General features: G+C 49.8%; 4 protein-coding genes across 4 annotated transcripts; 2 read left to right on the forward strand and 2 right to left on the reverse strand.

Moving 5' to 3' along the window:
• Nucleotides 1-862: 862 nt before the first annotated feature.
• LOC100680750 (histone H2B type 2-E) lies at nucleotides 863-1,309 on the reverse strand. Its single transcript, XM_003430276.5, has one exon. The coding sequence runs from the start codon at nucleotides 1,292-1,294 to the stop codon at nucleotides 914-916; it is 381 nt and encodes a 126-aa protein (XP_003430324.1). The 5' UTR covers nucleotides 1,295-1,309; the 3' UTR covers nucleotides 863-913.
• Nucleotides 1,310-1,570: 261 nt separating this feature from the next.
• On the forward strand, nucleotides 1,571-2,064 carry LOC100093308 (histone H2A type 1). The gene has a single exon (XM_001515280.4). It carries the CDS (start codon nucleotides 1,615-1,617, stop codon nucleotides 2,005-2,007), a length of 393 nt encoding a protein of 130 aa, XP_001515330.1. The 5' UTR covers nucleotides 1,571-1,614; the 3' UTR covers nucleotides 2,008-2,064.
• Nucleotides 2,065-2,900: 836 nt separating this feature from the next.
• LOC120638153 (histone H3) lies at nucleotides 2,901-3,365 on the forward strand. Its single transcript, XM_039910784.1, has one exon. The coding sequence runs from the start codon at nucleotides 2,941-2,943 to the stop codon at nucleotides 3,349-3,351; it is 411 nt and encodes a 136-aa protein (XP_039766718.1). The 5' UTR covers nucleotides 2,901-2,940; the 3' UTR covers nucleotides 3,352-3,365.
• Nucleotides 3,366-3,698: 333 nt separating this feature from the next.
• LOC100093306 (histone H1.4-like) lies at nucleotides 3,699-4,648 on the reverse strand. The gene has a single exon (XM_001515333.3). It carries the CDS (start codon nucleotides 4,600-4,602, stop codon nucleotides 3,934-3,936), a length of 669 nt encoding a protein of 222 aa, XP_001515383.2. The 5' UTR covers nucleotides 4,603-4,648; the 3' UTR covers nucleotides 3,699-3,933.
• Nucleotides 4,649-13,040: the final 8,392 nt, after the last annotated feature.

The following is a 13,040-nucleotide window of genomic DNA, read 5'->3' on the forward strand; positions in this document are numbered from 1 at the left end:
TAAGAGGTGATATTTGTTCGTTCAAGACAATAAATGTAGTCCCTACCGTATGTTAAATTCAAAGGCTGCGTGGCGCAGTGGAAAGAGCACGGGCTTTGGAGTCAGGGCTCATGAGTTCGAATCCCAGCTCTGCCACTTGTCAGCTGTGTGACTGTGGGCAAGTCACTTAACTTCTCTGTGCCTCAGTTCCCTCATCTGTAAAATGGGGATTAAGACTGTGAGCCCCACGTGGGACAACCTGATTCCCCTGTGTCTACCCCAGCGCTTAGAACAGTGCTCTGCACATAGTAAGCGCTTAAAAAATACCAACATTATTATTATTATTAAGGCTAATGGGAGGTTGGCATTCCCTAACCCTTTCAAATACCAACTAATTTACACTCCAAAAAACTAGCTAGCCGAGCAATCCTATTCAAGCCCTGGGCTACTGCTCCGTGCCTGGCCTGTGAGACAGTGATGCACAGAGCCTTTCTCAGCGGAGTCCCATTATGAAATTTTGATCGTACCTAAGATGATGTGTTAAGGTACCATAAAATGAAAACGGCTAGGAATGCAGCATTCAAACTCGTTAGAGAAATGCATGGTTCTGAAAGGAAGCTCTGGCTTCTGTCCGGAACCTACGAGATGGAATGTGTTTACATGGAATTGGTGGTTTACCTGATATCAGCCGAGATGTCTTCGCAAACCCTTCCGTTTCAGGGGACTATAGAGGATTACCAGTCTCTTCCAATTTTGAGCAAGTTTACATTCCTTGTAGGAACTGGGAGTTCATGGTATCACTGGGACAACATGACCGCACCTCCACTGGGAGTCAGCTTTTGATTCTTAAGTGCTTATAACTCTTTTAAGGGAAAATGTGGGTGGCTCTGAAAAGAGCCTTTGGTTTCAGGACGTGAGAAATCTGGGGGTCAGTCTACTTGGAGCTGGTGTACTTGGTGACGGCCTTGGTGCCCTCGGACACGGCGTGCTTGGCCAGCTCCCCGGGCAGCAGCAGGCGCACGGCCGTCTGGATCTCCCGGGACGTGATGGTGGAGCGCTTGTTGTAGTGCGCCAGGCGGGAAGCCTCGCCGGCGATGCGCTCGAAGATGTCGTTGACGAACGAGTTCATGATGCCCATGGCCTTGGACGAGATGCCCGTGTCGGGGTGGACCTGCTTCAGCACCTTGTACACGTAGATGGAGTAGCTCTCCTTGCGGCTCCGCTTGCGCTTCTTCCCGTCTTTCTTCTGCGCTTTGGTCACCGCTTTCTTGGAGCCCTTCTTGGGCGCCGGGGCGGACTTGGCCGGTTCAGGCATCTCGAAAGACAAAGCTAAACGGCAGAAATTCAAAGAGAGATGGTCTTCATCCAGCGGGGCCACACTACTTAAAGAGGAAATATGCAAATAGAGGCTTTAATCTACAAAATCTCATTGGAGGATCCCCGTCGGCCCGCAATGCAAATGAGAGGATTCAAATCGCTGCATTCCATTGGTTAGTACATCACGAGGCATTTCTGACCAATTAAACGCTTTCAATTTGGCTCCCGGGACAGACTATAAATAATCCTGGCACGCTTTACTATAGTCACTGTCTGTTAGTTGCTTACAGACTTGTTTAGCGGCTAGTTCTTATCACCATGTCTGGCCGCGGAAAGCAGGGAGGCAAAGCTCGGGCCAAGGCCAAGACCCGCTCGTCCCGGGCCGGGCTGCAGTTCCCGGTGGGCCGCGTCCACCGGCTGCTGCGCAAGGGCAACTACGCGGAGCGGGTGGGGGCGGGCGCGCCCGTCTACCTGGCCGCCGTGCTCGAGTACCTGACGGCCGAGATCCTGGAGCTGGCGGGCAACGCGGCCCGCGACAACAAGAAGACCCGCATCATCCCGCGGCACCTGCAGCTGGCCATCCGCAACGACGAGGAGCTCAACAAGCTGCTGGGCAAGGTCACCATCGCCCAGGGCGGCGTCCTGCCCAACATCCAGGCCGTGCTGCTGCCCAAGAAGACCGAGAGCCACCACAAGGCCAAGGGCAAATAAGCCCCACGCGAAGTAGCCGAGAAACAATCTGAACCCAAAGGCTCTTTTCAGAGCCACCCACACTCTCGATAAGAGGGCTGCACACCTGTTTTTTTGGTCATTCCAGGAAAACTTAAATTATTCTTCAGTACAACTAGTCAAAGTCAACAAATTTCTAAGTGGAGAATCCAATCCTATTCGAGTATTTCAATTACGGGTTGCAATAAAACTGATCAAATAAATGGTCGCTTAGCTCATAAACGCCATCACCCTCCTCTGCCCAACATTCATATACATACTTTTCTAAAGTACACCGGCTTCTTTCTCCAGACGGTATCTAAGCAGGAGTCCGATTAGACTGTAAGCCCGTTAAAGGGCAGGGACTGTCTATCCGTTGCCGATTTGTACATTCTAAGCGCTTAGTACAGTGCTCTGCACTTAGTAAGCGCTCAATAAACACTAGCGAATAAATACTATTGAATGAAAGGAGTCGTTTTTACTTAACTAAGAGCTTAATATTCTCTGCAAAAAGCAACTTCAGAAAACTGTTGACCTTATTTCCACCGTGCAGTGTCAGTAATTTTCCTGTTCATAAATTGCTCCCTAATTCCCAAGCTCGTCCTAAAAAGCATGCCCGTTGTTTACCGGCCCTGCAAGAAGTAAAATTCAGGGCAATTCATTGCTTTGAGAGTGGGAATGGGCGGGAAAATAAACGGTGAACGAAAGAGAAAGGAGGGGGCAGAAGGGGGGGGCGTGAAGCCATTATTCCTCACCCAATCGAACTAAAGAATGTACGAAGAATGCGTTTTGAGTAGCCAATTAAGAAATAGAGCGGAAATTTCAAATCTTTTTCCATCCAATCATGGGAGATCTTTGGCTATATATTTCATGGCACCAGCAACTTGACGCATACTGTAATCTCTGTACTTCGAGAGAGGTTTTAGGCTTTAAGAAATGGCTCGTACAAAGCAAACCGCCCGCAAATCCACCGGCGGCAAGGCGCCCCGCAAGCAGCTGGCCACCAAGGCGGCCCGCAAGAGCGCCCCGGCCACCGGCGGCGTGAAGAAGCCTCACCGCTACCGGCCCGGCACCGTGGCGCTGCGGGAGATCCGCCGCTACCAGAAGTCCACCGAGCTGCTGATCCGCAAGCTGCCCTTCCAGCGGCTGGTGCGGGAGATCGCCCAGGACTTCAAGACGGACCTGCGCTTCCAGAGCTCGGCCGTCATGGCCCTGCAGGAGGCCAGCGAGGCCTACCTGGTGGGGCTCTTCGAGGACACCAACCTGTGCGCCATCCACGCCAAGCGGGTCACCATCATGCCCAAGGACATCCAGCTGGCCCGCCGCATCCGCGGAGAGAGGGCTTAAGTCCAACTACCCACACTACCCAAAGGCTCTTTTAAGAGCCACCTACATTTTCTGTGAAGTGCTGTATTGACACTAGCAAATCTTGGAGCCCCGGAGAGAGTTGATGGAGGTGGATAGAAGAGGGTTCATGGAGGCAGAAGGTGATGGGGTTCTAATTTTGCTTTTGTCACTTGCTTGCCGAGACAAGTTCCAGTCCCATTGGCAAATGATCTCACTTCTGGGCCTCAGTTAATCTGCAAAGTAACACTAAGCCCTGTGAGATAGAGACTCTGCCCAACCCGATTTGCTTCTACCCACTCCAGCCCCTGAAAGTGCTTCAATAGTTCCCCTCTGGCATTTTTTCACTATATGCATTCCAAATTCTGGAGGAGGGGGCTGTAAATTCGTTTTAGACAGGAAACATTGTGCAGTCGCCTGCACTTAGCGCTCAGTAATTGCCATTCCTAATTAAGGAAGTCGCTTTATCTCCCTCCCGCCAAGGAACAAGGTACTAACGACGTGTACTTAGCTCTTTGTCTGAGATCTGTGGGTGGCTCTGAAAAGAGCCTTTGGGGTGGAAGACAGAATTAACGCAAGGCCTTCCTACTTCTTCTTGGCCGCTGTATTCTTCTTGGGCTTGGTTGCCTTGGGCTTTACAACCTTCGGTTTAGCCGCTTTGGGCTTGACAGCCTTAGGCTTGGCCGGACTCTTGGCTGCTTTCTTAACCGCTTTGGCCTTTTTGGGGCTCTTGGCAGGTTTCTTGGCCGCCGCCGGCTTCTTGGCTTTCTTCGGGGTCTTTTTCACGCTCTTTTTGGCCCCGGAAGCCGCAGGCTTCTTGGGCTTCTTGGCGGCGCCGGCCGATTTCTTGGGCTTAGCCGCCGCCGCCGCCGGTTTCTTGGCTTTGGGCTTGGCCTTGCCCTCGGAGCCGGCCGCCTTCTTGTTGATCTTGAAGGAGCCCGAGGCGCCGGTGCCTTTGGTCTGCACCAAGGTGCCTTTGGCGACCAGGCTCTTGAGCCCCAGCTTGATGCGGCTGTTGTTCTTCTCCACGTCGTAGCCGGCGGCGGCCAGCGCCTTCTTCAGCGCGGCCAGGGACACCCCGTTGCGCTCCTTGGACGCCGCCACCGCCTTGGTGATCAGCTCGGACACCGAGGGACCCGCGGCCTTGCGTTTGGCTCCGCCCGCCGGCTTCTTCGGCTTCTTCTTGGTCGGGGTCTTCTCCGCGGGGGCCGGGGCTGCGGGAGCGGCCGGTGGAGCGGGAGCCGTCTCGGACATAGCGACTGCAGTTAAAAAAAAACCCAAATAAAAGGAAAGTCAGACGAATCAAAAGAGTGAGAGACCATTGCGACTGCGAGGTGTATTTATAGGGCGGAGCTGCGCTGTGATTGGTGCGCTGTCCAACCCGCCTCGCTCCCGGCCCAGACCTCTCCGCTCGGCTCCCGAATTGTGTTTGTTACCCCTTAAAAAACGATAAATATCGAAAATTCCCGGGAATACCTTGACTTTATTTCTATCGGTATAAGAAAAGGGATCCCTCAAGCTTCCCTCGGTTTCCTTTTCATTCGCGAAACATCACGCTTTCGTTCGAAAATCTGGAAAAATCCCTTCGGTTGCAGGCGAAATTCGGGCGGGATGGACAAAACTTTGCGATTTCCACATAAATTGCTTATCAACCACTATACCTGCGGCTCTCGGACCACTTGGGGTTGATTCCCTAGATCCTTGGCCTCTGTTCTGGACAGAAAGCTAGCTGCTGCTCCTGAAATTTTCGGGACAGACTCATGTCTCCTTGGAGGAAGTAACACAGCCTCTTCGGTGGCTTTGCCTGAGTAGTTGAAGCTTCTGCTCTTGCTCAGACTCGTTTAGTTGAGGGGAATGGGGGATTTATTTGGGGTTTTATTGGGGGCCGGGGCTCTGATCAGGTATTTAGGCGGCGTCACGGCATTTGTCCCTCGTGAATTCGGTTATTTGAGCAGTCAGAGGGTCAAATAGGGATTTTGATCCCCCGAGGGCTGGGGGTGGGGTGACTCCATCTCTTTCCTTTCAGATATAACGAAGCAGCTGGGGAAAAATGTTCAGAAGCAGGACGAGTATTGGGGGTTATTGGGAGGAAAGGCTACGGACGAGAATATAGTCCTGACATATCAGTCTATGACCACCACAGGCCCTCTGTGCTAGCCACCATTCCTGCCCTTAAGGAGCTTCCTCTATGCAGAGCCCTGTACTAGGCGCTTGGGAGACTATAATAGAACATAAATAACAGACACATTCCCTGCCACAATGAGTTGACGGTCTACATTTCTTTATATCTAACTTCAACATGTGTGTGTACATGTTAAGAATACAATTTTTATTCTCATTGTCATTATTAATATTAATATATTGGGTATTTAACAAGCGTGAGTAGTTCCTGTCTTAATCAGGACAACTATATGGTGCAACTCAGAGATACAGGAGGACAGGAACAAGGGATAACCACCCAGAAATGACCATATCATAACATCATTATCCCCCTGAATCAAAGGACTTTATTCTTAGCCATGTTGAGATCAAAGCCTATGCTCTCCGCTCCAGCACCTGCCAATCAATACTCATTGCCAAAAGGACATATAGGATCAATCCTTTATACAACCAATCCGAAACCAGAACCATTCACTCATTAATATTTAATAGGACTGGAGATAACATTATCAATAATCAGAATATGATTATACTGGGCATGGGGGTGAGGGAGTCAGGATAGGACCCTTCTCTGGTGTTACCGATGAAACTGGACCCTCCAATCACACTCTTGACTCCCCAGTGCCCATTCTGATCTGCACCCCCAGCTCTTTGAAGCGATAACCTGGTAGGGGAAGGAGAACTGGGTCTCTAAGATGGAGGTGATTGGGCTGGCCTGGAAGCTGTTTTTTTCTGGAGGGGAGAGCCTGAGTGTACTGGCATTTGTGTATGAAAGGACAACAGGGAGAGAGAGAGAGAAAGACTCAATGGGTGGTAGCACCCTCTTTTATGATGGGAGGATTGATGCAGGGCAGGCTCTGCTGGCGCTGAAGCCCTAAGAACAAAGCCACGTAAATCCCGATCTTCAAGGAGAAACAGAGAAGCAGAGATACCGCCAAGTCCACAGCGGTGAAGAAGAGCCAAAAGCGGTGAGAAGAAGTGTCTTCGGTACCAGGAGGCTCAGAAGTGGCTGTTAGATTCCCTGGGGAGAGAATATCAATCAAGTGATCAATCAGAGCGCTGTATTAAGCGCTTGGAAGGGCAGAATACAACCGAGTTGATAGAAATACCCCAGTCCTCAAAGAGTTTACGATCTAGTCGGGGAGACCGACATTAAATTAAATTTCAAATAGAGGAAGAGGCAGAGTATGAAAACATGGACATAAATGCGGTGGGGTTGGATTATTGACTCAATCACCTTGCTCCCTCTTAACTCAACTCACTGCTCTCCTACTACAACCCAGCCCACAAACTTTACTCCTCTGATGTTAACCTTCTCACTGTACCTCGACTGCCAACCTCTCTCCCACATCCTACCTCTGGTCTGGAACATCCTCCAACCTCATATCCGACAATGTCTCTCCCCACTTCAAAGCCTTATTTAAGGCACCTCTCCTCCAAGAGGCCTTTCCTGACTAAGCCCTCCTTTGCTCTTCTCCCACACCCTTCTGCATTGCCTTGATTTGCTCCCTTTATTCATCCCCCCTCTCAGCCCCAAAGGACTTGTGTACATATCTGTAATTTATTTATTTATATTAATGTCTGTCTCCCCCTCAGGACTGCATGCTCACTGCAGGGAGGGAATCTGTTTGTTGTCATATTATACTCTCCCAAGCGCTTAGTATAGTGTTCTGCACACAATAAACGGTCAATAAATATGATTGATTGATTAATTGATTGATTGACTCTCAACTGAAGCAGGGATATGGATGGCATAATGGATAGAGCTTGGGCGTCAAAAAGTCATAGATCCTAAGCCCGGCTCTGCCATTTGTCTGCTGTGTGACCTTGGGTAAGTCACTTCACTTCCCGGCGCCTCAATTACCTCATCTGCAAAATGGGGGTTAAGACTATGTGGGACAGGGACTATGGCCAACCTGATTATCTTGTATCTACCCCAGTGCTTAGAACAGTGTCTGGCGCATAGTAAGAGCTTAACAAATACCATTATTATTGTTAAATGTCATAATAATAATAATAATTAAATGCCATAATAATTATTATATAAAAAACAACGTTAGGGGGCGCTAAAAGCTCAAGGTTGGGATTGGCTGACAAAGCCGGGAGTGGTGGGCTCCGGGATAGGAAGGGGGAAGGAGTTACAAGCCGAAGGGAGAATAATAATAATAATAATGTTGGTATTTGTTAAGTGCTTACTATGTGCAGAGCACTGTTCTAAGCGCTGGGGGAGATACAAGGAGAACATGAGCAAGGCTTCGACAGAGAGAAAAAGACGGGTACGAGCTACAGCAAGTAGGTTGGCATTAAGTTGTGAGAGATGAGAGAGGTCAGGGAGGAAAGGAAGAGCTGACTTAGTGCCTTAAAGTGGATGGTAGGGAGTTTCTGTTTGACAGAGAGAAGCAGCATGGCTTAGTGGATACGGCACAGGCCTGGCAGTCAGAAGGAGCTGGGTTCTAATCCCCTCTTTGCCACATGTCTGGAGGGTGACCTTGGGCAAGTCACTTCACTTCTCTGGGCCTCAGTTACTAAATCTGTAAAAGGGGGATAAAGAGTGTGACCTCCATTTGGGACAGGGATTGTGACCAACCTAATCAACCTGTATGTGCCCCAGCGCTTAGAACAGTGCTGGGCACATAGTAAATGCTTAAAAAACTCCATTATGACTATTTAGGGCACAGGCCTGGGAGTCAAAAGGACCTGAGTGCTAATCCTGATTCCACCATTTGCCTGCTGTGAAACCTTGGGCAAATCTTTTTTGGTTTCCAATGGTATTTGTTAAATGCTACTATGTGCAGGAGCTGAACTAAGCACTGGAGTACAGACGAGAAACAAGAGAGTCCTTGTCCCACATGAGGCTCACAGATATTGACTGCGCCCAAATTGATTAGCTTGTATCTACCCAGCACTTAGTACAGTGAGTAACAAATAATAAGCACTATAGTACCATTTAAAATTTAAAAATAGGTAGGACACAGTCCATGTCCCACATGGGGCTCATTAAATATGAAGTTGAGGATCAGAACGGAGGGAATTGATTTGATTCCCTCCCTTCCTTTAAATTCTAGCTCAGGGTCACCTCCTACAGGAAGCTTCCCTTGATGAGCACAACCCACTAGCCCAGTCTCTGTCCTCCTCCTCCCTCCCTCCCATCATCCTCCTGCCCCCAGTATGCTTTTATTATTATGGAACCATCATGTCTTCCTCATGTGGACGTGTGTCATGTCTCTCCTGTGCTCCCTGCCGGGCCGGAATTACTGCATTTTCTACAGGATCTCAAGCTCCTGGTTTAATGAACCCCCTAGTGCTCAGAAAAATTTTTCTGACCGAAGGGCCAGAAAGGAGGTTGAAGGGGGACCATATTGGGATTTTGCAGGGTGAAGACTCACCCCACTCCATCACGGTCAACAGCGTCCCCACGATGCTCTGCCACTCTTTCACGCCTTCTGTGGTGAGAGCCTGGATCCGGCAGAAGTACCGGGTGCCATCTGCCTTGGTCAGGTTTCTGATCTGCAGAGACGCAGCATGTTTCTCGGGGTCCCCGACCAGAGAGCGGCGCCCCTGGTTGCCCCGGGAGGAGTCGAAGATCACTGGCCCGTAGGAATTCTGCCATCTCCAGAGCACAGTCACCCGTAGGGGCCGGACCAGCGTCCAGGGGTGGAAGAAGCTGCAGGGGAGGGAGATGGTGCTGCCCTCAGGAGCTGAGATATCCGGGGGCTGAACCACGCCATAGCTTCCTGCAGAGACACAGAGGGAGAGAGAAACCGTCTAGCTGTATAGGCTGGCGGGAGAGATCCCCCGCCTCTGCCACTTAAGAAGGGCTCGGACCGGGGGTGGTTGCGACGGGGCAAGTGCAGGCCATCTCAAGTTGGCCAGATCTGGGAAAGGGAGATACGGGGGTTGTGGGATGAGTGTCGGAGGCTGGGCAAGCACAGGATACCCGATTCCAGCCCGGGTGGCTGCTGGGGAAACATTGAGATGCACTTTCTCTGCTGCCTCAGTTTCTGGGTCAGAGATAATAATACTAATAATAGTAGTAGCATTTGATAAGTGCTTACTATGTGCCAGATACTGAACTAAATGCTGGGTTGGATACAAGCTAATTAGCATGGACACCGTCTCTATCCCACTGGGGCTCACTGGCTTAATCTCATTTAAAAGATGCGGTATCTGAGGCCCACAGAAGAGAAGTGAGTTGCCCAAGGTCACAGAGCAGAAGAGTGGCAAGGTCACCTCCTTTAGGAAGCTTCCCTTGTTGAGCACCTCCCACTAACCCAGTCTTTGTCCTCCTCCTCCTCCTCCTCCTCTTTCTCCCCAGATCCCCAGCCGGTTCTTGTCATGACAGAATTGTCATGCCTTACTCATGAGGACATGATGTTTGTCTTTTCTCTACTGTGCTCCCTGCCGGGCAGAAATTACTGCATTTTCTACAAGATCTCAAGCTCCTGGTTTTATGAACCCCCTAGTGCTCAGAAAATCTTCCCTGACCGAGGAGCCAGGAGAAAGATGGGAAACCATGATCGAGGGGGGCCATACTGGGACTCTGCGGGGTGAAGACTCACCCCGCTCCTTCACAGTGAGCAGCATCCCCACGACGCTCTGCCACTCTTTCACGTCTTCCGTGGTGAGAGCCAGGATCCGGCAGAAGTACCTGGTGCCATCTGCCTTGGTCAGGTTTCTGATCTGCAGAGACACAGCATATTTCTCGGGGTCCCCGACCAGAGAGCGGCACCCCTGGTTGCCCCTGGAGGAGTCGAAGATCACTGGCCCGTAGGAAATCTGCCATCTCCAGAGCACAGTCACCCGTAGGGGCCGGACCAACTTCCAGGGGTGGAAGAAGCTGCAGGGGGGGGTGATGGTGCTACCTTCGGGAGCCAAGATTTCCGGGGACTGAGCCACGCCATAGCTTCCTGCAGAAACACGGAGAGAGACAGAAACCATCTGGCTGCCCAGGCTGGAGGGGAAGATCCCCGGCCTCTGCCTCTCAAGAAGATCTCTGGCCAGAGATATCTTCCCACCTGAACCCTGTCCTTCCCTTGACTTTCCCATCACTGTAGATGACCCCACCATCCTTTCCAACTAACAAGCCCATAAGCTTGGCATTATCCTTGACTCCTCTTTCATTCGCCCCACATATTTAATCCATTACTAAATCCTGTAGGTTTGACCTTCGCAATATCACTAGAATCTGCCCTCTCCTCTCTATCCAAACTGCTATCATGTTAATACGTTCACTCATTCTATCCCTCCTGGATTTTTGTGTCAGTCTCCTTACTGACCTCCCTGCCTCCTGCCTCTCTCCACTCCAGTCCATGCTTCACTCTGCTGCCTGGATCATTTTTCTACAAAAATGTTAAATCCATGCTTCTCCCCTCCTCAAGAAACTCCAGGGGTTGTCCATCCACCTACACATCAAACAAAAACTCCTTACCATAGGCCTTAAAGAATTCAATCAACTTCCTACCTCACCTCGCTACTCTCCTACTACAATCCAGCCCACACTCTTCTCGCCTCTAATGCCGACCTACTCACTGTACCTCAATCTCATCTAGTCTCACCACTGAGCTCTAGCCCACGTCTTGCCTCTGGCCTGAAACGCCCTCCCTCTTCAAATCCGGCAGACCACTGCTCTCCCCATCTCCAGACCCTTATTGAAGTCACATCCCTACCAAGAGGCCTTTCCAGACTAAGCCCTCCTTTCCTCTTCTCCCACTCCCATCTTCATCACCACGAGAAGTAGTGTGATTTAATGGAAAGACCACAGGCTTGGGAGTCAGAGGTCATGGATTCTAATCCCAGAGTTCACTGAGTGTTTACTGTGTTCAGAGCCTTGTGTTAAGCATTTGGACGAGTACAATATAACAGAGTTGATAGGCACATTCTCTGCCCGCTATGAGCTTACACACCAACACAGATACATATACACACACGTTCCCATGGTGTGGTGGTTAGAACACGGGCCTGGGAGTCATGTCACGGGTTCTAATCCCAGCTCCACCATTTGGCTGTTGTGTGGCTTTGGGCAAATCAGTTTGCTTCTCTGGGCCTCAGTTACCTCCTCTGTTAAAGGTTGAGACCGTGAGCCCCGTGTTGGACAGGGACTATGTCCCATCGATTTCCTTGTATCCACCACAACGCTTAGTATGCTGCCTGGAACATAGAAAATGCTTAACAAAAACCAGTTATTATTACCCACACAAAAAGCACAGTAGAAGTTGGGGATTAACTGTGAGCCTCACGTGGGGACAACCTGATTACCCTGTATCTACCCCAGCACTTAGAACCGTGCTCTGCACATAGTAAGCGCTTAACAAATACCAACATTATTATTAAGACACCTATGTGGAAATGCACACCTGCACACATGCACATATTCAGCTCACCTTGCTTGTTCTCCAAGCTCCAGAATGGCATCCCCAGCAGCAGCAAAGCCAGAGGAGGCCTCATTGCTCCCCTGGGGGAGCTGGTATAATGATACCTGTCCACACTCCTCCTTCCTTTTAGATGCTCACAAACCATGGCACCCAGGGACCAGATGAGACAAGTCCTTGCATCAGTGTGGAAGAGGGTCAGAAAGACAGGAACCAGACCTTCCCCTTAATATTGCACCCCCTGAGAGTTGGGAATCCAGACCCAGCTGGATCAGGAATGAGGGCAAAATCCAGAAGGGGCAGAAAGAGGTGAAAATGAAATATGGCCCCGACCTCAGAAAGGGGTGGGTTATATTGGTGGGGAAAGGTGATGAGAAATCAGTCATTTCCTTTTTCCTTGTAACTTCTTCTTTCCACTTCTGCACTGAGCTTCCATGTCCCTCCTTACACAGCCTCCCTAATTTTCAAGCCAACTACACCCCTGTTCCTGGCTATAACCATCCTTGTTTCTCCTCCTTCTCCACCTGCCCCCAACATCTCCATATAAACTTGCCCCTGGACCAGCCTGATTAACTTGTAGTCTTTCATTCATTCAATCGTATTTATTGAGCGCGTACTGTGTGCAGAGCACTGTACGAAAAGAGCTTGAGAAAGTACATTACAGCAATAAAGAGAGACAAGGAACTTTCCCTTCCCACAAGGAGCTCATAATCTAAAGGAAACTCAGAGTCTAGTAATAATAATAATGTTGGTATCTGTTAAGTGCTTACTATGCGCCAAGCACTGTTCTAAGCACTGGGGTAGATACAGGGTAATCAGGTTGTCCCAGGTGGGGTTCACAGTCATTCATTCATTCATTCAATAGTATTTATTGAGTGTTTACTGTGTGCAGAGCACTGTACTAAACACTTGAAATGTACAATTCAGCAACAGATAGAGACAATCCCTGCCCAATAACGGGGGAGACAGACAGCAAAGCAAAACAGAAAAAAACAAAACAAGACAACATCATCAAGATAAATAGAATCATGGAGATATACACCTCATTAACAAAATGAATAGGGTAATAAATAATATATACAAATATGCACAGTGCTGAGGGGAGGGGAGAGGGGGAGCAGAGAGAAAGTGGGGCTCAGTCCGGGAAGGCCTCTTGGAAGAGGT

This window comes from Ornithorhynchus anatinus, chromosome X5 (assembly GCF_004115215.2).
Source record: "Ornithorhynchus anatinus isolate Pmale09 chromosome X5, mOrnAna1.pri.v4, whole genome shotgun sequence".
Lineage (NCBI taxonomy): Eukaryota > Metazoa > Chordata > Mammalia > Monotremata > Ornithorhynchidae > Ornithorhynchus > Ornithorhynchus anatinus.

Coding starts and splice junctions, on each gene's coding strand:
- LOC120638153 (XM_039910784.1), top strand. CDS start 2,941: ATGGCTCGTACAAAGCAAACCGCCCGCAAATCCACCGGCGGCAAGGCG.
- LOC100093308 (XM_001515280.4), top strand. CDS start 1,615: ATGTCTGGCCGCGGAAAGCAGGGAGGCAAAGCTCGGGCCAAGGCCAAG.
- LOC100680750 (XM_003430276.5), bottom strand. CDS start 1,294: ATGCCTGAACCGGCCAAGTCCGCCCCGGCGCCCAAGAAGGGCTCCAAG.
- LOC100093306 (XM_001515333.3), bottom strand. CDS start 4,602: ATGTCCGAGACGGCTCCCGCTCCACCGGCCGCTCCCGCAGCCCCGGCC.